The 25,000-nt window shown below is 40.3% G+C and overlaps 2 protein-coding genes and 1 pseudogene across 2 annotated transcripts in view; all 3 read right to left on the reverse strand.

Moving 5' to 3' along the window:
* LOC137967608 (uncharacterized) overlaps positions 1-25,000 on the reverse strand; it is a 201,806-nt gene that overhangs the window by 17,662 nt on the left and 159,144 nt on the right. The window lies entirely within an intron of this gene.
* On the reverse strand, positions 3,534-12,683 carry LOC138012440 (uncharacterized; annotated as a pseudogene).
* Positions 8,021-8,833, reverse strand: LOC137967378 (uncharacterized). Its single transcript, XM_068813919.1, has 2 exons — positions 8,811-8,833; positions 8,021-8,557 (listed from the first exon to the last, which is right to left on the reverse strand). The coding sequence occupies exons 1-2, from the start codon at positions 8,826-8,828 to the stop codon at positions 8,021-8,023; spliced, it is 555 nt and encodes a 184-aa protein (XP_068670020.1). The 5' UTR covers positions 8,829-8,833.

Below are 25,000 nucleotides of genomic sequence, written 5' to 3' on the forward strand. Positions count from 1 at the left end.
TCATGGAAGTGTAAAGAAAAGCAGCAGCTCGTACTATCGCAGTCGACCAAGTACGTTGCAGAGCGTCAAAGAGAAAGCAAAAGCACGAAAGGGGCCTTCTCAAGTATACGACGACATTTGAGGAGGCAGGAGGTGTGCTCGGATTCCAATCACATGGGGACTTGCCAAGGAACCGACAACAGGTCAGTGATGCTAGACAAAACGCGAAGCCGAAAAAGGACAAAGATGAAATGTGCGAGTTATTTAAGATGTCCAGAGTCGAAGGAAGCGAATTTAAGCCATTTATAAGACGTGTCCAAGTCACCCCAGAGCCATCCTTTATTGTAGCAAGTGACAGACAGCTTAACGATTTAAATTAGTAAGATTCTGTAGAACACAGTTTCTTCCGGCGTCAGTCCTGTGCATAGACACGACATTCAATATTGGACATTTCTTTGTTACCCCTTCGACATACAGGCACACAATTCTGGTTGATAGGCAATGCGGTAAGGAACCTACATTATTGGGGCCAACTATGACTCACATGCAAACAAAAGCAGAAAGCTGCAAGTTTTCTGGTTCGTCGCTTCTCTCCCTCGATGATGAGCTGAGCAACATTCTGGCGATTGGGTCTAACAGAGACGCTGCATTGAGAAAGGGATTTCATCTTTTTTTCCCAATCGCTACACAGCTGTGCTGCAAAGGTCACCTGGAGCAAGATATCTGAACGTAAGATGAGAGACCTGGGAATTGGCCTGTTTCACGAGAAACTTTTTTTGAAAGATATACTTGGCTCGGAGGCAAAAAAAGAGCTTGGCCTTGTTGATGCTGCAAGTCGCGATGAGTTTGATGCGATCCTTGAATCGTTGTATCCGCTCTGGACAAAACGGGAATTGGAGGCCAGGCATTTAGCAAGTGAGGATAGCATCATGTTTTACAGCTACTTTCTTCACTTTATCGCAGAAGACATGAAAGGCACGATGATCGCCAGTGTAAGCAAGAAGACAGGGTATTACGACAGCTTTTTTTTCAACAACGACCCAGAGTCGATGAACAATCGCATCAAAACACGTATGGAAAAGAAAAAGCTTACTTGGCCGGAATGCGTACAGCAACTCAAAGAAATGGCGAAGGAACAAGAAAGGAACGTCAACCGAGCATTGATAGACCAGGGACCCTATAGGATTCGTCCTGAGTGTCGCCGACTGATAATACCGGTAGAAACGTGGCTTGTAATGTCAAAAGACCAAACGGAGAAAAAGTTGAAAGAAGTCCAGAAGATTATGTTGTCAAAAGCGTTTGAAGTTAGTGCCTCTGGAACCGATTCTTCATTCCTTCACTATTGGATACAGCAACTAAAGGAATGCCTTCTTCATCTGGCAAGAGTCCAGGGCAGAGTGCAAGACGTGGTAGGCGACGAAGTTTGTCTTCTCCCAGGGACACAACTGGATTCCCACCAAGGATAACGGTTACTGAAGAGCCTTCATCAGGCGCCAGGGACACCAACGGTAACAGACAGCGACTTGCAATATGCCGTGCCAACAGATGCCTGTGGGTTCCAGCCAAACGTAACAACCCACGTAGCGCAGTCATCTGAGCATCATTACACATGCACTTGGTCAAAAGACACGAAAGCCTACATGTGTTACGGATGTGACTCTCCACTAAGGCCTAAGCCAACTGGGCAGCCAAGTGATGTGCTACCCCCTGCACCTTTTGATGTTGTCTTGTGCCGCAAAGAGCTGAGAAGGTACAAAACCAAAACGGGCGCCCTCACATATTGGGTCCAGCCACAGAATATCTACATTATCATTTAAAACCGAAAACATGTGTGTTAAAGAAAAACAAACACTTTGCAACAGAAGATCTATTTGTTAAGCTTGCTGGACTAGAAGCTGCTCACATCGATCAACTGCGCAAATAATTCGGCTTTGTAATTCAAACTGATTAATTTCATCAGTTTCGTATACAAAACCTGCTAATGGATTTTGGACTTTTTTCTCGACTTTTTATTGGTTAGAGAAGTACTCTTGAATACAACGTGGATGTAACGACAGTCACAACATGCATTTCAAGTTTAAGTTAGAACCATTTTGGTATTTACTTTCATCATTGTCTTCAAAAAACTTGTTGATAATGGACGGAGTATGTTGTTTTTTTTTCTTCGACATCACACAGCTTGATTATCGATAATTTCCATAGAGCAAACTTTTGTAAGTAACAGTAAACATTGACCATTGTTAAAAATTCAACCATAGACAACCACCTTTGATCTTCTGAAGCATCGAGACACTCAGACTGTTGAGTCAACACTTCTGTTAAATGTACATTGTTAGATTGTTCATATTAAAATTATTGTACTCAAATAGTCATTTGTACATGGAGAAGTCTCCAGATGGTCTGTTGTGTTTTGTTTTACATCATGATATTTTCATTGTTGCAGTTTTATTAAAAAATTACAGTCAGCATGATCATTAAAAGACTAATCAGTTGTTAAAGACATTTGTGTTGTTGTTTCACCAGCAGTGCCATCTACTTTCAAGTAGTGCTGTCAAACAATAAATATTTCATTTAGCCTCACCCCTTGCCAGAACAGTGATCCAGGTATTCAATTATCAGGACTATTTCAAAGTTAGACTCGACTTTTCCTGTGGGTAACACATCAACCAAGTCATAGTTTCCTGTCTTGATCTCCGCTTTAAGAGGCTCTGACTGTAAATATCGAGAATCCGCTGACAGTTGCAAAATTTCACAATTTATTTTATTCTACCTAAAAGACCCATTTGGTGAACTATTTTCAAAAATGGAAATAAAAAGTTCCATCGCGCTTTGCTTTTTCCGAAAAATCCAAAAGTTCAAATTACGCCGAGGCGGCCCCCAATCCCCCGGAAAAACAATGAAAAATTCTGCAACTTCGTTAACTCCGTATGCGACAACGCGTTGAATTCCTGGTTTGCTATTTTGGATATTGGTAAAAGGACCCTTTGTCGTTTAAAAAATGTAAACTTCATGTAATTTTGTCAAGTTTAGGACAACATAAAAACCCGTTGAAATAACCCACTTTCAATCTTTTGGGTTGAGGTGAAATAAAGGCCAACTTTAAAGGCCTATAAAAATCCTAGTATATAAATTTACGTGTCATATTGTACATCATCTGGAAGCTCTATCCTTGTAGGTCATTTTCTCCAACTGTCGTTTTTGGCCCGCAAAAATTAGCGCATCCAGTTTGAAAAGAGTTCGGGCTATTTTGACCGAAAATTCAATGCAAATTGCTGAGCGGATGCATGTCACGCAAGAGGTTACGGCCAAACCTTCAGTTTACAAATAATGCATCTTTTTTCTCTTTCTGACACAGGCAGCCCAAGCTCAAAATGTTACGAGTTCAGTGTAACGTGACATATGCTGTATTACATAACAACGCGAAACGTGACTCCCGCCTTACAGCATATGGAGGTATTGTGTTACAACGGTTTGAATTTGTAAAGGTTTGTATGGGAAGGCAACGGCTTTGCTGGAAAAGTCAATTATTCCTATATTTTGTGAATAAAATCTACTTACCCTGTTGCCGTGGTGTATTCTTTGTTGTTTGCCAGCTTCGCAGGCCGATCTAACGCGATTTCGGCGACTTATCGTTTTGTGGGTTTCCACTGCTAAAAGAAAGACAAGGCTGCACACTGATTTCCGGAGTGCCCGCCGCTCGAAGCGAATAAATCCACCGAAAATAACCCCGTCGACTCAATTTCTCCGTAGAATCGCAGAAGAGATGTTGAAACTCCATGTCAGTTCACTCGCTACGCAATTCCGTCCACAACGCCTTCGCTACGATACATTCATTTCGAGATTTCTTCGCTCGCAACTTTAAAAACAGGCTCGTCCAACGGTTTAGGACACTCTCGCGGTTGGCAAAGTAAGCTGGGTAACTATAATTAGCCCGACCAGGGGTAGACAGCAACGATTTGTCAACGCGCAAACCAAAATGCTCCCCGGGTACCCTCCTGCTTTATTTTGCAAACCCACTAAGCGTACAAAGGGGCGCATTGTTTCCATCAGCCAATCAAAATCACGTCCAAATCAAGTCGAGTCGTGTTTACAAAACATCTCACAAACTCAGTGGAAACCCATTGCAGGCAATTTTCGCACGTATTCTTAGAAAAATCTTATTTCTAAACGCCATGTGGTAGGAGAAAGTTCCAGTTCCTCTTTTTCACGATGTAAGTACATTGTTTTAAGTTTTAGTTTGTGTTTTTGATTTCGTAAATTTGACCCCTGCACACATTCGCACATTTTTTTCGCACCTCGCGATTTTGCTCGATTGTCATGGCTTCGAAATTTTCTGCTGCCCTTTTCAGGGTTCAACTGAATGGAGATCAACAAGAAATTGTCAAGTTTGCTTCCGAAGGCCATAACCTTCTGATCACGGGTCAAGCTGGAGTGGGGAAGAGCGAGGTTGTCAAGCGAATAATAGCGACAGTCAATGCACGTGGAAGAACTGTGGGTATAGTCTGCTCCAGTGGTATCTCTTGCCAAGTTTATGATCGTGGAATAGCATCGACAGTTCACTCGTTCTACGGTCTTATGACTGCGGATTTGCCATGGCGTCAAGTGATCGATCGATCTATTGCCAACTCTGTAGTTTGCGATCGCGTTAGGGCTATCGATGCGATAATTTGGGATGAGGCAAGCATGTCTAGCCGAAGGATGTTTGAACTTGTGAACTGCCTTCATCACGAACTTGCAGATGATCAGGTAAATCGTACTTTCCCATTCGCCGGAAAGCAGCTTATTCTTGTCGGAGAATTCCTGCAGTTGCTGCCCGTTCCTAACATATTTGACGAAGGGTGTTACATGTTCGAGTCACCCTTATTTGATTTGGCGATTAGCCATCGTTTTGCATTATCTAAAGTGATGCGCCAATCTGAGAAAGACAAACATTTCCTAAATGCTCTTGGCGAGATACGGCTGGGTCGGTGTTCGAATGATTCGAAGGAATATATTTGTTCCTTGAAGAGAAATTTGTCCGCAGACTTAGAGGAAAGTGCCACGCACATCTTTTTCCGCAAAATACCAGTGACACTGATGAATAGAAAGGAACTTGACAAATTACCAGGAGAACTTTTTGAGTACAAGGCATCATTTTGAAAATGATAATTCCAGGAGCATGAGCTGGCCAGGGGTGGAAGTATTGCAACTGAAGCGAGGATGTAAGGTTATGCTTGTGTGGAACTGGTCAGACAACCTAAAGAATGGAAGCGTGGGTGTTTTTACTGGAGTTCGCGGTGACGATCTTTTGGTTTTCTTTGAAGACGTTGGCGTGGTCGCGATTTCCCGGCAAACATGGATCAAGAGAAACTTGACAGGGCAAAAAATGGGAAGTGTCACACAGTTTCCTCTTGTTTTAGCCTATGCTGTTACCTGCCATAAGTCTCAAGGGCTAACACTTGTTTCTGCCATTGTCCACTGCTCACGAGAGTATGTTTCTGGATTAATTTATGTTGCTTTTTCAAGAGTCAAATCTCCTGAACATATCCAGATTCTGGATTTTAGTCCTCGACTACTTTTAAGACCACCAAGGAGGGCAGTAGAGATTTGCTCTTCCCAACATTTAGATGCCCCAGTCGCTGATATGTCCTGCTGCCGAAATAAAAATATCAATCCTGACATATTACATTCCGTGAAAGATCGATATCACGAGCTTGAAGAAGACGATGATCCTTTCTCCTTTCCTTCAGAACTGCTGGATGGTCCTGCAAGAGCGGCATTTGAAGACGACGAAATAGCAGTTCCGATGGAATTGACGGAGGTGTACCGCCAGCTCTTGACGCACGAGTCTATTCTCGCAACTCCCTCTGAAGACGTTATGAAGAGAATCCTGGATTTATTGGCATCCATGAAATCGAATGCTGTCTCCACCTTTTGCGAAGAGAAGAACTATGCAATTGACTACTTGTTAAACGAAAGCTCTATAGACAAGGTGCAATGCTTCGCGAAGCTAGTTTGGTTCCACTGTTACCTAATGGTAGAAAGCCACGTTGTCGAAAATCCAGACGAGATCGTAATTGAGATTGGCCGTCAAGGGTTTACCGCGGTGACGTCCAGTCTGCATGAGTTTTTTAGTGGTATTGAATTTTCACGTTACGTTTGTGCTTTATTTGATGCAACGGCAAGCACGCCACCCCAAAGGGCTGTGACAGTTCAGCTGGCAACTTCGGTGTACTGGGAATTTTCGGAACAGTTGGTTTCTGTTATTAAACAGCAAAGACAGGAAGAGGCTATCCATTTTGATGTTCATCAAATGAGCGGAGTAGGTCGATCAAAAGTGCGGCATGTTGGTGGTTGGGCTGTGAGGAAGGTTCTGAATCGTTCGAGAAAATACATTCAAAGAAATGTCTTTACAAAGTGTAGTTCCACTCTGGCCAGAGTTGAAGCCCAACAGATAGCTTGTCAGTTACTTGAAGAGAACGTCATCCGACCCCATTCAGAACTGGAGGAAAATTCAATGTTTCCTGACACGCTACAAGTGACAGAAGGGAGACAGTACCGGGAAAGAGGACTGCTTCACATTTCAGACCAGGCATACGTTTTCTTCATGGAACTAGAGAAAAGACGAGTGGAATTAATAAATCTACATATTTTGAAGAAAGCACGGACAGAAATGGTGGAAATGGCCATGACTGAATTGAAAGGCGATCAAGAATTAAAGACGCGTTGGGTACAGTGCTTTGAAAATGAGGATATCGGTAAATACAAGGTAATAATTTGTTTTCTTAATGGATTAGAGAATATACATGCGAATAAGAAAAAATACTATTTGCATGGAAAGCACATGTGCGTTTTACGCCTATTACGTACGGTGGATAAAGACTGGAAACTAATACTAAATTAACATGCGACTTCCATTTATTAGCGATCCGTAATAACATATAAATTCAGAAATCCGTAAATTTAAGGTAGTGAAATTATTTACCGGTATTTGTAAGTAACGGTAATCGGTTTTGTTCTCAACAGGAATTCATTGAGAACATCTTGCTGTACTATGTAAACATGGGGGCATGTCAGTTTCTGAGAGATTTTCGAAGAGAATACCAAGTGAAGAAGACTGCGGAACTACGGAAACGAGTTTTGCAAAGGCAAGAGAGGAACAAAGAGAAAAGTGATAGTGTATCATTCCAGGTATTTATTTTATTAGCAATTTTCTACCTTACCATTACACTACTTGTAAGTTATTTGCATCTTGTTCAAAAATGGTTCTGCAAAATGGATTTGCACCAGTTTGTCCAATGACATTTGCCTAATTTTTCCTTTACCCCAGCTTTGACGTGCTCTTAACATTTTCAAATTTTAAAATTTCATTGAAAATTGCAAATGAAAGGGCTTTATACCAGGCAACTTGCAGAAATACTATAGGGTCATATATATAGATTATGTATAATTTCTTTTATAAAGGAACATTACATTCTCAACTTAACAGCACAGGTCTAGTATTTAATAACATTTCATTTCATCTCATTTCATTTCATTTCATTTCAAAAATTGAGACTTGAAACTTACTTTGAAGTTTCTTTTGTAAGGTTTTGGGTTTTTTTTTTTTTTTGCTTTTCATAGGAAATTCTCCGAGACCGAAGTGACAACAAGAAAGTTTCTCATGGTCATCTTGTTGCCTTTATTAACCAGCACCAAGGCACTGCTCCACTTAGTCGTGTGTACAACAAATCACAGTTGGTTGCACTTTGTGAAGCGTATGATGTCAGAGTTTCTGCAAGGTCAACAAAGACAGTTATTGGTGAAGCCCTGCTGAATGCTATTGCACAGCACACATCCATCCCATTCACACCTCCTGTTGATGACAGAATTTTCAGGGTAGCAGGAAGAACAGAATCTGAAGATGGACACATCAGAATCCGGCTTTCAAGAGGTAAATCTAATGACATTTAGTTTAAATGACAATGATACTTTGAAAACTACTGACTGCAAGGTGAGAACATTAGGAGCATTAAATATTAGACAGCCAAAACTGAATAATCAGATAAGCAAAGAAAGAACGTCACTTTACAGTCCTTTTTGCCTGCATTCCTTCAATTGATGGCCTTATGTTCATGTTGGTGCTGTTACAGGATGCATTGCTCTTGGTACTAATGGTTGTTTGGCCCAATCTGATGGAGTTCTGTGTTGATTGCTGCTGCAGGAAGGTGGGGTTATCATTCTGGCCATTGCATGAACGTATCTGGCAGAAATGATTCTCCACACAGTCTTGATTTACAATCGCTGGTTTAATTACTGTGCTGGGGAATCTAGTCATCTTGTAATGGACCATGGACTGGAATCCAAGGCACATTGCTTGCAGATCAAACCACAATTTAGAAGAGATGAAGCTCTTGCTGTTTCCTTCAGTTTCATTGGCCCAGTGACACATCCAGTTATAGAAATTGTTTAACTTGTGAAGTCTTAAGTCGTCAGATGAATTGATGTAAAGCCTATCATTAAATAAGCTCACAATCTCGCTTGTGTGATGAAGAAGCTCAATAACAGCATCCAAATAATCGCCATCCTTTCCGATCTTTTTCAGGTGTTCCTGGTACTTCTACAGAACAAAGAGAAAATGAAAATACAGTGAGTTAAGCACTTTTTGATGGAAGGTAAGAACTAATTTTAAATCGCTGGAAACCGCTTCTGACTGCTAAAAGAAAGGTTAAACTTGTATTTGGGGGTTTCAGATCAAGTGATGTTAAAAAAAAAGTCAGAATTTGGTTGCATACTAGCAGAAAACATTTTCATAAAAAACATTATAATCTTAAAGGCATTCAATCAAACATACATGACAGCCGAATAATCACCTGCATTAGAAACAACATCTTGGCATCAAGCATATCTTCAGCAAGCTTGTTTCTCATTATACTGGCTGAATCAAGGTTTAAGTGTTGGATGCTTAATTTCTCATGTAGTGGGAGTGAGAAGCTCTGCTGGTCCCAGTCAAAGGCACTTCGGAACTGCTTCCAGGTGATTGACTTTCCACCAGTTTTGAGGCACCTGGGATTCCCATTCTTATTGCTCTTGTAGATGTTATTTCTGATTTTCTTTATGTTATGCTGTTGAATATATATAATATGTTTTACCCAAATAATTATTTAATGGTAATGGCTGTTCTGATAGGTCTTGAGAGATTCTTTATCTAAACATGTTAAGCATAAATAGAAGACTTGAAAATTGTACCAGGTGAATGATGGTGGTAATTAAAAAGGCTTTAAATGCTCTTCTCAGTTAATTAACAATGCCTGGGAATATTCCTGTAAAAGTAATGAATTTTCTTTTGGCCACACAAAATTCACCCTCTCACCAATTTACACCCCCCCCCCCCCCCTCCCAACCCCACCCTGCTAAAAAATAAATTGAAAGAGTGACTGACTGACTGACTGACTGACTGTTTGAATGATTAACTGGAAACTGAATGAATGAATGAACGAACAAACAAACGAACGCACAAATGAATGACCAAGGGTGGGAGAGAGGGAGAAATAGGGGGAGGGAGGCAGGGAGGGAGGGGTGAGTATCCTACGATTAACCAGTGAGCTCCTTACAGTGCCCGTCAGAAATAGGACATTTTTCTAATAACAATACTCCTACCTTTGGATCCATGATAAATATCATTGGACAACCAGTGTAAATGTTCGATGTTAGAAACTTGCTATCAACAGGGTCCTTGTTCTTAAAATGTATTTTGATGAATTGCCTGTTGCAATCTGCACCATCCAGCACACACCAGTATATCCTATATTAAAAAGAATGGCTGATAACTATCATGAATTTTCCTGTAATTGTTAACCCTCTATCGGTACTTATCTTTCGTCATAGTTTTCCCCATCAGGTGAAAGTTCAAAGTTGACTTTTGAAAAGTCAGACCATGCACATTAAACAAGCTGGCAAACAACTAAAATTTTAACCTCATTTGTACATGTGCAGACACAAGGTATAACCTACTGAGTCTACATTCTGTTGCTGTGATGTCTCTAGTTTTTGCCATTTATCTGAGGGTATACAGCTAAAAGACTGATTCACTTACTCAAATCCAATTTCTAACATCTTCAGGACTCTCTCCCAGAACAGATGGTACAGATCGCTGGGTGTGCAGTTTGCTGATGGCCATTGTGCAATGGGAAACCTGAACCCACCATCACTCAGGAAAAAAAACTGTAACACATGTGTTGCAAGTTCTGGTTGACTGTCCTCACCTATAAATCATGTTAAAGTTTAAAAGCACTGAGAATATGTTAAATGTTATTCAAAATAAGTTAAGGTGGAGAATGCTGTTGTAATTGAAGGTCAGAGAGATTTCAATACATGGCTTAATGTATAACCCTAGGTACATGTATATCTTTCTTAGTTATGCAGAAATACACACTCTGAAAATTTCATGAACACATTGGAAATTGAAAATAAGAAATGGGTTTAGCAAATTGATAACATTCAATGCAAACTATTTTGGTTATCGAATTCTGTAAATAATAAGCCATTTACATGTGTTGAAGAGCACTAGTACCTGACAAAGTTCTCGCAAGATCATGACCTCTCCCTAGGTCAACAAAGCCTACTAGCTTATGCTTGCCACTTACGGAGGTCATCTCTAGGTTCTCCTAAAGAAAGATGTGAAAGGGATGAAGAACAATTTTTTTACCAAATATATTGTAATTTACAAGGTATGTCAATTGCACTGATTTCATTTTCAATGTTACCTGGACCTTCATTTCATCAATTGCAAAACCACCCATGTAATCTCCTGGCTTCAAACCATTTTCTTGGGCTGCATTTCTGCACCACATAAGTATTTCCTCATTCCAACCTGGAGTCTCTTTAACTTTGTTCTTATAAATTCTGTAATCATAAAGCAGTGTAAAATTTCAAATGTTTTGTTCCTCAGAATAGTAATTTAAAAATTTCACTCTAATTTTAAGTCATTTTATGACAGGGGGAGAAAATTTATCAATTATCAGCTGCATTTATTCCCTTGTGTGATGAAAACAATCAGTTAAAAATGTACAAGTATGTGCTGCTCACCTTATTGTCTTATTGCTAGGTAAAATAATGAACTGTCGGAGGGGGTCCAGCACATGTGGGTTTTTGCAATAAAGATCCAGGCATAATCTAATGATCCTGCAATATATACAAAATATAAATGTAAACAATCAATTATTGAGAGATTTATGACACGGAGTTTATTTATTTCAGGTATAACCAGTTTTCAGTCATTTAATGAAGTATTAGCTCTAGTGGGCCTTACCACTTCATACTTGGCAATGTGTATATAGTCTTATATCCTGCAATCTTTTTACTGGAAATTGAGTTTACATAGAAATTACTTTAGAATAGTGACCTCACAAACTAAGGACTATTTAAAAAGGATTCTAATTACTACCTTGTAATTTTAGCACGTGCAAGGATATCTTTGTGTGTGTATAGGAAATTGAGGAGGGGAGGGGGGAGGGGGAAGGGGGAAGGGGTAAAGGGGTGTTGGTTTTAAGTGGCTAGCATGAAAGTGTTCTATATTACATATTTCAGGTTACATACTTTGGATGCCATCTGTACGCATTTTTAGTTTTACATCGTAGAAGATTCTCTTGCTGTTCCCATAGGCTGCCCATACTGTCAGGCACATTATCAGCAACTCCTTCAAACATCTTAGCGAGGTCTGCGTGGTCATCATTTTCCATCTCAATGCACTCGGCATCAAACTTTTCTCTCCAGTAACGTTCTCTTTGTTCTGCATTTAGTCTTGCTTGCCTCTCCAATTTTAGTTGCTTGGTAACTTCTTCCTTAGAGAGAAAGCGCTTGTTGGTGAAAGGGCTGATTACCCCATTGGTTTCTAGTTTCCTTTTCTGCCTTTTTTTTTCCAAATAGTGTAGGTGTTGGCAGTTGGAACAGCACTGCCCTGCCCTTGAAAGTATAGAACAGTTCGCCGAAAAAGCCCTGCGTTCGACAATTTCTGGTGTTCTATTTGTCGACAAATCAGAAAAAATGCCAGTTTCATGAGAGAGCATCGTATGTAGAACCTCTCCATCTGTGATTGGCACTCCACTACATAAAGTCGAGTTATCTATGGAGGTTAAAACTGATTCGATCCGTTTCCAATTAGGAGATTGCTCAAGACATTCTAACTGAAAGACCGTTGTAAGATCGGCTTGACATCCATGGGATGTAAGTATGATGGAGTAAGATTCAACTTTCATAGCAAATTTCACCTCTGTCACCACTCTCTGATTGCCGAATGACCAGGGTTCATATCTCGCGAAGGAGTATTGTCCTCCCTGATCACTTACCAAATGCCATCCGGTTTTTAACAGCGAGATCGGTTGGTTTTCATCAATTGCATCATGTAAACTTGATGATTTTCGCTGAAGACCTAAGTAATAGTTTTGTCGGCCTTTCCGCGAACCGCGTTTGACGACCCTGACTCCATCACCCCAGATCTCTTTAACTAAATGGCCGAACAAACGTGAACTTGCCGGACACGCAAAGTTTTCCTTCAGCTAGGATTTCTCGGACTGCTACCAGTTTACCCTCGCAATGTTCGAAGTTTGATAACAACCTACAAGATATACGAGCGGTTAACGTTTCATTTCACATGGCCATGGGGATCAGTGTTCGCGTCGAGCGTTGAGTATACATGTATAATGTAAAACCTACCATGTCTTCCATTTCCAAGACGAAGAAGTCATCGCTTTCGCATAGATCAATTTTTTCGCAGAGAAGCAAAGATAGATTAAGCACAATACTCTGGAAAATTACGTTTCCTCAGCCACTTTTTGAAACTTTGTAAACACGACTCGATTTGATTTTGATTGGTCGATAGGAACAATGCGCCCCTTTGTAGCTTCGGAAGCAAACTTGACAATTTCTTGTTGATCTCCATTCAGTTGAACCCTGAAAAGGGCAGCAGAAAATTTCGAAGCCATGACAATCGAGCAAAATCGCGAGGTGCGAAAAAAATGTGCGAATGTGTGCAGGGGTCAAATTTACGAAATCAAAAACACAAACTAAAACTTAAAACAATGTACTTACATCGTGAAAAAGAGGAACTGGAACTTTCTCCTACCACATGGCGTTTAGAAATAAGATTTTTCTAAGAATACGTGCGAAAATTGCCTGCAATGGGTTTTCACTGAGTTTGTGAGATGTTTTGTAAACACGACTCGACTTGATTTGGACGTGATTTTGATTGGCTGATGGAAACAATGCGCCCCTTTGTACGCTTAGTGGGTTTGCAAAATAAAGCAGGAGGGTACCCGGGGAGCATTTTGGTTTGCGCGTTGACAAATCGTTGCTGTCTACCCCTGGTCGGGCTAATTATAGTTACCCAGCTTACTTTGCCAACCGCGAGAGTGTCCTAAACCGTTGGACGAGCCTGTTTTTAAAGTTGCGAGCGAAGAAATCTCGAAATGAATGTATCGTAGCGAAGGCGTTGTGGACGGAATTGCGTAGCGAGTGAACTGACATGGAGTTTCAACATCTCTTCTGCGATTCTACGGAGAAATTGAGTCGACGGGGTTATTTTCGGTGGATTTATTCGCTTCGAGCGGCGGGCACTCCGGAAATCAGTGTGCAGCCTTGTCTTTCTTTTAGCAGTGGAAACCCACAAAACGATAAGTCGCCGAAATCGCGTTAGATCGGCCTGCGAAGCTGGCAAACAACAAAGAATACACCACGGCAACAGGGTAAGTAGATTTTATTCACAAAATATAGGAATAATTGACTTTTCCAGCAAAGCCGTTGCCTTCCCATACAAACCTTTACAAATTCAAACCGTTGTAACACAATACCTCCATATGCTGTAAGGCGGGAGTCACGTTTCGCGTTGTTATGTAATACAGCATATGTCACGTTACACTGAACTCGTAACATTTTGAGCTTGGGCTGCCTGTGTCAGAAAGAGAAAAAAGATGCATTATTTGTAAACTGAAGGTTTGGCCGTAACCTCTTGCGTGACATGCATCCGCTCAGCAATTTGCATTGAATTTTCGGTCAAAATAGCCCGAACTCTTTTCAAACTGGATGCGCTAATTTTTGCGGGCCAAAAACGACAGTTGGAGAAAATGACCTACAAGGATAGAGCTTCCAGATGATGTACAATATGACACGTAAATTTATATACTAGGATATTTATAGGCCTTTAAAGTTGGCCTTTATTTTACCTCAACCCAAAAGATTGAAAGTGGGTTATTTCAATGAGTTTTTATGTTGTCTTAAACTTGACAAAATTACGTGAAGTTTACATTTTTTAAACGACAAAGGGTCCTTTTACCAATATCCAAAATAGCAAACCGGGAATTCAACGCGTTGTCGCATACGGAGTTGGCGAAGTTGCAGAATTTTTCATTGTTTTTCCGGGGGATTGGGGACCGCCTCGGCGTAATTTGAACTTTTGGATTTTTCGGAAAAAGCAAGGCGCGATGGAACTTTTTATTTCCATTTTTGAAAATAGTTCACCAAAAGGATCTTTTAGGTAGAATAAAATAAATTATGAAATTTTGCAACTGTCGGCGGATTCTCGATATTTACAGTCAGGGCCTCTTAAGTTTTTTTCTCTCATTTCTCAATTTCGTTCGTCACGAAGTACCGAATATAACTACAGACTTTTAGGCCCTACTATTATTTCCATCATCAGAATTTGTTCATAACATCTTAATAGACCTTTTTACCGATACGGCGGCCATTTTGATTTCTATTGTTTCGAATAGCTATTATGGGATGCGCAGGGGGCAAATACATATTAATTTGTCCCCTGAGCATCCCATAATGTCTTTCAAAACAATAGAAATCAAAATGGCCGACGTATCGGTAAAAAGGTCTATTGAAGGAAATGTCTGTTAGCATGAAATTATGCGATTCGATCATTCTTTCATGCCGAAGAAAAGAGTAACTAATGCTCTGGAGAAGGGAATGAATATCACAGCCCTGATAACTATCACTAAAATAGCGGCTCTTTACGAAAGCAGTTAAGTTCTGATTAGTTGCAGTCCCCATAAACCTCATTCCAAAATGTCCGCCATTTTAGTAATCTTTTGTATCCATGCAAATAGGCCCTTATAATCTCGCTTTCAAACGTAAAATTCAAAAGAATATCATACCTTGAAAGAGGCCGTAAGGGCCAATTTGCATGGAAACAAAACACTACTAAAATGGTGGCCATTTTGGAATAAGGTCATACTCTGTCGCTCGACCTGCAGTCAGGGCCTATCACTGCTAGGAATAACAGTAAATGTTTCACTTACTGTTTTTTCAAGTCAGTTTCCCTGTTTGACAATGTCCTGATAGTATCTCAAATGCTAATAACAGACGAGACGTCATGTTGAATTATATATCGCTAAAGATTTCACCTCAGACCTGGTTTCAGTGTTCCCCAGTTTACCCCGGTTGTTTCCCAGTTCCGGTTCCAGTTCCGGTTCCGGTTCCGGTTCCGATTCACGATTTCCTGGATTTCCATATGCCCAACGGAAGCGATCGCATTACGAATAATTAACTTCTGTTCGAATAATTAACTTCTGTTTGCCAAAAACCACCCAAATAACCGATTTTTCGACGGAAAATTTATCCCAGAGGATAAAACTATTCACTGGACATGTAATAAAGGTAAATATGTTCGAGCGAAATTAAAAACAAGCGAATATTTTGCAAAGGACTATGTGGTGAAGACACGCAATTGTATCGCTACGAAAATAATCTTACCTTTTCAGCGATTTTAACGCTTGAAATTCCATCCAATGAACCACACATTTTTTTCTTTATCCTTACCGAAGCCTGTAGTGTAATTTTTTGGCTGAAAAACTTTAGTAAAACCGCTCCGCGGTCAGTTGCAAATTTCGCCTTAGCATCGGCTTAAATACACCTTTGTCACGCTTCCGCTATATTGGATTCAAAACGAGGCTAGCCGTGCATGAGTAGCTATGCAAAATGGCGACTGCAACTCCTGAACCCTCGCGCTGGAGCAAATCCTTGAAAGATTTACCCAAACAAAGCTTACGATTTGTCGATGAATGGGCAAAACAAGAAGCTAAAGTAGCAAAGAAAGTGTTGATTCGGGGCTATAGTAATTTTTGCGAAGGATATATATTCGACGTGGAAGGTTTGTATCGGCAAAACGTGGCCTTCTCTAAAGTCTCTGTAAGGTTTTGTCTGTGATCTTTGTAATAGCACACACTATCCATTTTCACAGTAAAATCTTCCGGCAAAAACGAAGCCATCATCAAGGCTCGGAGTTACAAATCTCAAAGGAAAAACGATGAACCTTGGAAATTACAGGTACGGCAGTGAAAAATGACTTGGACACTGAATGTCGTACTTATCCCGTTTAAATGCAATTTATCACGCAGGTCACATTAGCAGAGGCCTCTGCAACCAAGGTACTTTCAGCTCGATGTGAATGTGAAGCAGGCATGGGCAAATGCAATCACGTAATATGTTTACTTTATCTTCTGGCCCAATATCAGGCACTTGGTCTTAAGACTGTCCCTCCTGCCATTTCCAAAACGTCTTTACCTCAAACGTGGAACGTACCAAACAGATCTCAAGGAATAAATCCAGGGGAGGTGCAAAACGTTACAATACAAGGAGTAAAAATGCCCACTTCATCTACAAAGCGGTCAGATGGAATTCGTTCCAACCACTATAATCCTATTTCTAATGTCATAGGGGTCTTATCTGTTGTTGAAAAGCTACGGGCGGCAATCAAGAATTTTTCATCAGTACAGCTCCACAGTGCCTTGCCCGCTAGCAACGATGTCTGTAAAGTAAGTTGTAAGTTTGGAGATGTTCCAAAAGGGTCTACGCTTTCATATCGACAGAGAGTCAAACTGTGTAATAAGCCTAAAGTGCACATAAACATTGAAGCACCTGATCCCCCTTCATTTACCTTACCTCCAGTAAATCAAACATACTCCACTGTACTGACCATGTCACAGAAGAATTTCATAGATGGCTTAAAACTTTCTCTTGGTCAGGCAAATTTGTATGAAAAAGAGACCCAGAACCAGGCAGATAATAAATTGTGGCACGAGCTCCGGGCACAAAGATTAACAGCAAGTAAGTTTACGGATGTCTGTTGCCGCAAAAAATATTTCGAGTTACTTGCTGAGCGCTTCATGAAGAAAACAATACAAACAGCTGCAATGAAGTATGGAATTGACAATGAGGAAAATGCAGCTACAAGCTATGCTGACATTACACGTCTCAATGTTTATCCATGTGGCATTATTGTGAATCCTTCATGTCCTCATTTAGCATGTTCCCTTGACCGCAGAGTTTACGATCCGAGTGAGGCAAATCCATGGGGTACCCTAGAGATAAAATGCTCTTTGGCTGACTCTGTTGTCGAACCACCATACCTAAAAGAAGTTAACGGTGCACTAAAACTGAAAAAAACTCACAGTTACTACTACTAAGTGAAAGGGCCCCTGCTTCTCTCAGAGATTACCCGGGTTGACGTTTTTGTTTTTTGCAAGAATGACTATCACTTAGAAAGAATTAGACCAGATAGTGAAATGCAAACAGCCATGAAGGAGAAGTTGGATCAGTTTTATTTCGAGTTTTTGATTCAGAGATTTATGAAATGCTGACAGTGATTCTATGCTTGTACGTTACTTGTACGTATTTACCAGTCCTTTACATAATCTTGTAAAATAAAATGTGCACACTGGATAGTAGTAATGTGATAAGAGTAGCAACCTGTTGAGTTGGAAATAAATAAATATACATCAAAGGTGTTATTCACTTTCACATCACTTGATAGCAAGTAATCAGTTTTGGGGACAGTCATTACTTTGTTGGAGGGGCAGGGCTATAAAGGAGAAAGGAAGGTATCCAAACTGTTTTCATTAAGGAAACAACATGCCAACAGAGCTAGCTTGCAATCTTTGTAATGCTTTCTCTCACATAATGTGAGTGTGGATTCCCCTAAACAACTTCCTATTTTTTTTTTTTTTTTTCATTTTTAGGCGAACCTTTCCAAATATAACTCACTCATCCCTCACAATCTTACAGTGTTAGACCAATTATTCTAGACATAGAGACTACAACAAAAATGTTTGAAAACTGATTTGTAATCTCAGAATAGTGGCCCTTTCAGATTTGTTAGAAAGCAGCAAAAACTCCAAACCTAATTTATTGAACCACCTAACACAAGAGGCTGAACTCTGTCAAAGAAATGGTATTCCTTGACCCTGCGTATGGCTCTCTCGACATGTATCCGGTGTCTGGCAATTTCTTGAGTGTTAGAAACCTCCGCTGCTGTGAACTGCTTACCTCCAGAAACATTACAACTGTTACTTTTTCCTAAGAATGGAGGAATCACCAATGTTGCATTTACTTTTTTGAGAAGTTCTTCAATCAAAAACTCCTTATCTGCCATTACCTCAGCCCCTTCTTCTAACAAGTTAAGAATTCCACCTTGACGAGTAATCTCATTATTTGACACACTTCCCTGAAACAGAGAACTCACAAAGGTAATACCTACTAAGCCTTTATAAGTGGTGTGGCTCTTATAAGAGGAATAAAATTCAGAATTAAGAACTTGGAACTCGGGGTCTGTACCTTAATCTCTGTGCAGTCCAAAATAACACAGGTATTTGGGTATGTTAGCTTGAAACAATCAGGCAAGCTGGCCTTTACCTGAACCTTTGTGGGCCAAATGGGAATCTGACCAAGCATGAAGTAAAGAAAATTAGCCCATGTCAAAAACACCCTACTAACTGTACTGGGACTGACTTTAAATCTCACAGCCAGGTCTTCAATAGGAAAACCTTGCTTAACACGCACTAGAAATATAAAAAAAAAAAGGTCAATAAGTGGCAAAGTACACCTTGTACTGGCCTTGAAAATCAACTGGGGGAGTACCACTACGCCGAACTTGAGACCATGTGCTCATGTTCTTTGCAGATGGCTCCAACCAAACGAACACAGATTTCAATAGTTCATGAGAGCGGAGTCCTGTGTAAAACTGGATTTGCTCGCTCGGGGTTATTGGAAAATCTCTCTAATGAAAATTTGTCCAGAGACATGACAGTAATCTTTTTCGACATAACAGCAATTATCTCCTCAAGTTCTGCTATCCGATTACGAAGAGCTTCTTTGCTTGGTTCTTCCAGTGATGGTAGTAGGGAAGCAGATCCAGCCTTGTCATCACTGACCTCTACGTCTTTGCTTAAGGGCGACGGCGTGTCACATCGAAGCCTTTTTCTTCGCTGATATAAATTCTCTGATCGCTCTTGTTTAGGTTTAACCCATGCAAATATTGATGGAACTACTTGCTTCTTTAACCGTTTCTTTGCAGCCAATGTTTTTTCAATTTCGTCTGGTTTAAAGTGTTCTGAACACACTAGTGTAGAGTCCTTTTGTATCTGTATACAAAGGGAACAAACAATGACAAACAGATCGAAACAGTTTAAGGTCTTTACACTCGCTAGCAACGGATTCAATGAAGTCAAAAAGCTTCAACTGCCTGAAACATATTGATAAGCTCAATGGAGCGCTTAAACCAATGGCACTAAGACGTGTACGTTCTGCGTAAAATTACTAAGCCTTGGCATCGCAGTGATGACAAAGACAGTTCGTACATTGTAAATGTGAACTTTATTTCCACGATACATACCTTGAAAAGTGGACTTTCGTCACGTCGAATGGCTATTATCCATGCCTGTCGTAGTTTCTTTTCTGTTGGAAAGTTGAAAAACCTTAAATCTTTATGGCTTTTCTTGCGCTCGCTTGTCGTTGTTGCAGCGTGACACAGCAATGGTAGTGCGCCATCTTGGAAATGATGCAAGGCTAGCCTCGTTTTGAATCCAATATGGCGGAAGCGTGACAAAGGTGTATTGCCTGACTCGCAAAGTCTGCTATGTAGGCGTCATGAAAGCTAGAAAGTCGAGATTTTCAGGGAAACTGGGCTATTTCTCCCCAGTAAACAAGCCAAATTACAGCCATTCTCGTCCCTATCACCCTTTTCCTTTCTCTTAGCCGGCGGGGCCTTGGCGGGGCCTTCGTTTTCTCGTGCCAAGGCCCCGCCGGCTAAGAGAAACGAAAAGGGCGATGGGGACGAGAATGAATTTCAGCGCGATCGGTGAAAATGGCGGCGAACTACGAATCTTACACGAATAAATCATGAGTGTGCGATTTCCATAGAGGAGTAGGAAAAAGAGTATTAAGGAACAAGGTGACTGGAGAATAGGGAGCTTTCGCGCGTTTTTGAGACGTGGACGACAAACGGAAGAGATCATTTCGCGTGCCAGGACAGTGATGTCTCCCAGAGTTTTATACCAATCATCTCTAATGGAGAAAAGATACTAAGCAATGTCAATGTGGTTGTGTAAAGACAAGTTAAAAGGGCAAAACAGCTGACTTCCGGTTGTCATCCGTGTCTCAAATACGCGCATGCTTTAGCTCCTTAACGTCTTGCGTGAGTGACGGAGTGCGACTGAACCTGTTGATTCAGGAAGATCGACAACTGATGATATGGTCGGCTTGGGTTTATAGAAGGTTCTTCCGCCGTGTTTTCGCAGTTTGAACATACCGTGGGCTTTAGAATGATGTAATTTCACATGACACCCAAAATGCCCAAAGAAGTAGAACGAAACATTGCAATAACCACTTGAACCTGTTGAACAAAATAAAGAAATACAGCAAAAGGAACAAGAAGCAGGATGGACTCAAATGGACAAGACTGAAACGGATTGCATTGCGGTAATCTTAAATTGAAAAAGGTCGGCCCGACGTTTTTTCATGTTTATGGCAAATCAACTGGATAAAAGTCGCGTTTGCTCACAATTATGTGTGTGACGAAACAATAATTTTATCAGTAAAGGAATTCCACAAAACCATTTTCGAGTTTTAAACTCGCGATTAACTAAAAATTTCCCTAAATACCCTAAAATAACGTGACAGAGTCACTTTTGGAGGCTTCGGTAGAACGTAATCAAAGAGAGGAAACAAGGTTAAACACAACTTTGTTTATTTAATAAATTTCAAACATTATTCCTTTTACGTAAACTTGACTATGTACAATAAACAAATTTTGTTTATGAAACAAAAGAAAGCAGGCCTTTGATTTTCAAAATAAACCACTATCCATCGGATACCCACTAGCAAAACCAATTGAGTTATCCAGTGGATAGTGATTTATCCAGTGTGGATAAGTTGTTGTTGTTCTCCCAAATTGTGGATAGTTGTGGTTTCTGGTTTCTGGATTCCGCTTTCCGGCTTTTGGTGCTGTCCAACGTAAATGTGAATGCATTTAGTACATCGCAGCATTTTCTGCCCTGCATGACAACGAAGGTATGACATTCATCTCTGTGCTATATTCTTTAATCTCTTTTAAAAAATAAAACTCTGACCCTCTTCGTTTCAAGCCAAAACCTATCTGCTTTGGCTAGCTCAGGTACTTTATGTCCTGGGACTCCTTTGTTTCGACTCCCGTGTCTCCTCATAATCAGTTCACGATTGTTTACTGGAAGCATTGGGGCTGCCTCTTTCAGCATGCGCCATATTCAGGGTGTACTTACTATGACTCGTGAGATACAATATTCATGAGGAAAACCACCGAACATGTCAACCGGACCACTGCTGACACTTAATTCATCTCAAGTTTAAAATAAATTTTAAAAAAAAATTTTTTTTTTTCTAAATATCTCGGAATTTTCTAAATATCCCAGGAGCTTCTAAGTATCTAAAAAACATCCGGATGTTTGTAGTTAGGCCTACATTTCTCCTTTTGCAACCCTCTCAGTACTAGGATAGACTTTCATACACTGACCAAAATGATGCAAGACAAATTAAAAGAACCATTTTATACGTGACTGTATTGGTTTTGCTAGTCCTTTTGTTTTATAGACATTAATTATTTGATATCAGGTATATGAAAGACAAGCTCGGTGTTATGAAGGGATTCATCAAACGAGACTTTTCTGGGGGTGGCGGGTGGCGGGTGACAGGCGACTGGTGGAGGGTCACGATGGGTAGGAGGTGACGGGTAGCACAAATTCAAATAAAATTCATGAACCTATATACACGACTTTTCGAGGACTATTTTTTCACAAGAGTTAATTTTCGAAAATCAATGGAAGACATAGAGAGAAATCATGCCACACGGAAACCCGAAAGGAAAAATACGTGACAATCAAAAGAAAAAGTTGTCGGACAGAATTTAAGTAAGCTCTCCATAGTTTTGTAGTCGTGCATAAGAAAAGTTATGTGATTTGACTTGAATTCACACGCTGATAACTCAAGCATTATCAAATTAGCACGTGCTCACATGACCGGCATGTCAGGTGCCCCTGAAAAAGTACTTTTCCGCGAGCTTATGATCTACAATTTTTACATCGCTAAAACTTTCCTTGCTCCATGCTGGCCTTAGCAGACGTATTTTAGAAGATGTCAGTACAATTTTTTCGTCATGATTGTTACAAGTTAAGGTTTTTTGAGAGCTTTAGCAACGACGACAACGACGGCAACGGAAGCATCATTTCAATATATATATATATATATATATATATATATATATATATATATATATATATAAGTAGAATGATAAAGATTGAGTATCCAACGGTGATGCCACTTGCGAGGAGGATCCAAAAGGATACAAAACGTCTTGACTCAGATAAGTTAATAGGAAGAATGAAAAAATGAGTCGCTGGCGAACTTCTCACAGGTCTGGTATATTATAATTTCGTGTAAACGTTTCGCCCTTCGGGCTTCTTCAGTACACGCTAAAAACTAAGATTTTTAGTTTTTAGTTTTTAGCGTGTACTGAAGAAGCCCGAAGGGCGAAACGTTTACACGAAATTATAATATACCAGACCTGTGAGAAGTTCGCCAGCGACTCATTTTTTCATTCTTATATATATATATATATATATATATATATAACTTTTTGTAACACTTTTGCTATTGTCCCCATTTGTGTAACTTGGAAAATGCTGGCGAACTAAATTACTTTGAGCGAGGCTAAAGCAGGAAAAAAGAAATAAGATTTATCATTATGTGCTTACCTTCACATTGTTGTTTTGCAGAGGACGGCTAAATACACTGTAAATGCACTAAAATGTAAAATGCACTTGCGATTGTTTTTGCTCATTAAACCCATTGTTTCGTGGCATTCTCGTTGCCGTTGCTGTCCTCGTGGCTAAAGGCCTCTGGTATTGTGATTTGAACTGTATATTTTGAGATTGATGGTTGAAAAGTTTAAATGTTAAACGTTTTGTTGCACTAACATAAGTACGTTAAAAGTAATTATTGTTTTGGTTTACTAGTTGTTGGTCTAATCTACTGTGCGTTAATCAAGGTATACGCAGACTATTTACCAATTGTGTCAGGCCACCACCAGTCACCCATCACCCGTCAGCCGCTACACGCGGAAAAGTCCTGCCGATGAATACGCATGCATTTTAAAATTCTTTGTTCCATTCGACGAAAAATGTGTCGATAGTTGTCGAGAATTTCCTCAGGACTTCCAACCACCAGTTTATACTTAACATTTTAAATATGTTGTCACCTACATATGACGCTCTAATGCCACAACAATTGAGACTAGAGACCAAATCTTTCATAAGTGAAATCAGTGGAACAATTACGAAGACGACAGCATTGCAATCCTCTCCAAGTAAACGATCAAAAGCGTACGGGGCTAGTTCAAAGGCAAGACTTTTCTCAGCTTCCGTTGGAGCAGCCACAAACATATTTCTACAAGACAGATATTCTTGAATTATTTTCCCCTGATAGTCGCGCAATAGCGAAGCGCACTATTACTAAAAATAGATTTGTCAGCGTGAGATCCCATGAGACCCCCATCGCACAGAGTCAGACAAACATGGCAAATTTTGATTGACAATTCTACCCCCTGAGCTTATCCCCTGGGGCCCACGAGGACTACTTTGATTGGTCTAGCTCAGCGACCCGTTTTTGGGTCGCTAAAATTGGCCCCAATCAAGTATGAAAAGTCCTTCGCTCCGCGCGCCATCTACATGAGAGGACGGACTTTTCGAAAGTCTAGGCAAAGCGAAAAATGTCGTTTGAAGACCATTTTAATAGGTCTTAGCATTTTTCGGTGCGGTAATGAAAGGTGCGAGTCCGTGCATGGAAGAGCTTCTTGGGAGCTTGCTCCTATTAAACGGAATGCATAAATGGCGGCCAAAAGGTTTTGTTTCTGTGCTAATTAGACTCACTATCCTTACTCTCAAGAAACATTTCTTTTGCGTTTCGTCCATGCCAACGAGGCTAGTGAGGCCCCTATTTATGCATTCGGTCTATGACCGTGAATCAGAATCAGAAAGATTTCACTACGTGGTGACATTTCTTTGCAACTTCGTCATATCCCACTTCTACATTTTAATGACTTTATGATCCCAGAAAACCAGCTGGGGGGTGTGTGGGGTGTGTGTGTGTGTGTGTGTGTGGGGGGGGGGGGACACCTAGCGTCATAAAACTTGTACAAATATAAAATAAATGCAAGTACATCTTAAATAAGAAGGCTAATTCGCTGCTGTTCAATGTAGCTAAAACGTTATCTGATTAATAAACAAATGAGTACCGGTTTTTGAATATTTTGAATGTTTAAATGCAGCATACTTTTATCATAGTTTTATAAATGAAAATTTGATCCGAAGTACATAACCTTTTATATTTTTTTCTCAATGCGCGAGCGGGCGGAATTCTGCGAATCCTGCAATCTGATTGGCCCTGGGAGCGGGCCGAATTTTTCTATCTTGCCCGCCAACCCGGGCGGAATCCTAGCCCTGGAACTGAGAACCTTGTGTAATGACCTTAATTTCCATTTTTGACACCGAATCCGTTTACATGCAAAAGTAAATGTTTCAAAACAGATTTTTAGCAGGCAAGAGGCCTGAAAATAAAATCAAAAAAAAATGTTGCTCTTTGAAACGTTCAGTTTGTAAGTCGCGTACTGCATTCGCTATCAAACGCGGTGCGAGTCAAGACTTAAAAGAATGACTTCAGAAAGGAAAAGAGAGAGGAAAGAAAAAAAGGTATTTACCAG

Source organism: Montipora foliosa, chromosome 8, assembly GCF_036669935.1.
Source record: "Montipora foliosa isolate CH-2021 chromosome 8, ASM3666993v2, whole genome shotgun sequence".
Classification (NCBI taxonomy): domain Eukaryota; kingdom Metazoa; phylum Cnidaria; class Anthozoa; order Scleractinia; family Acroporidae; genus Montipora; species Montipora foliosa.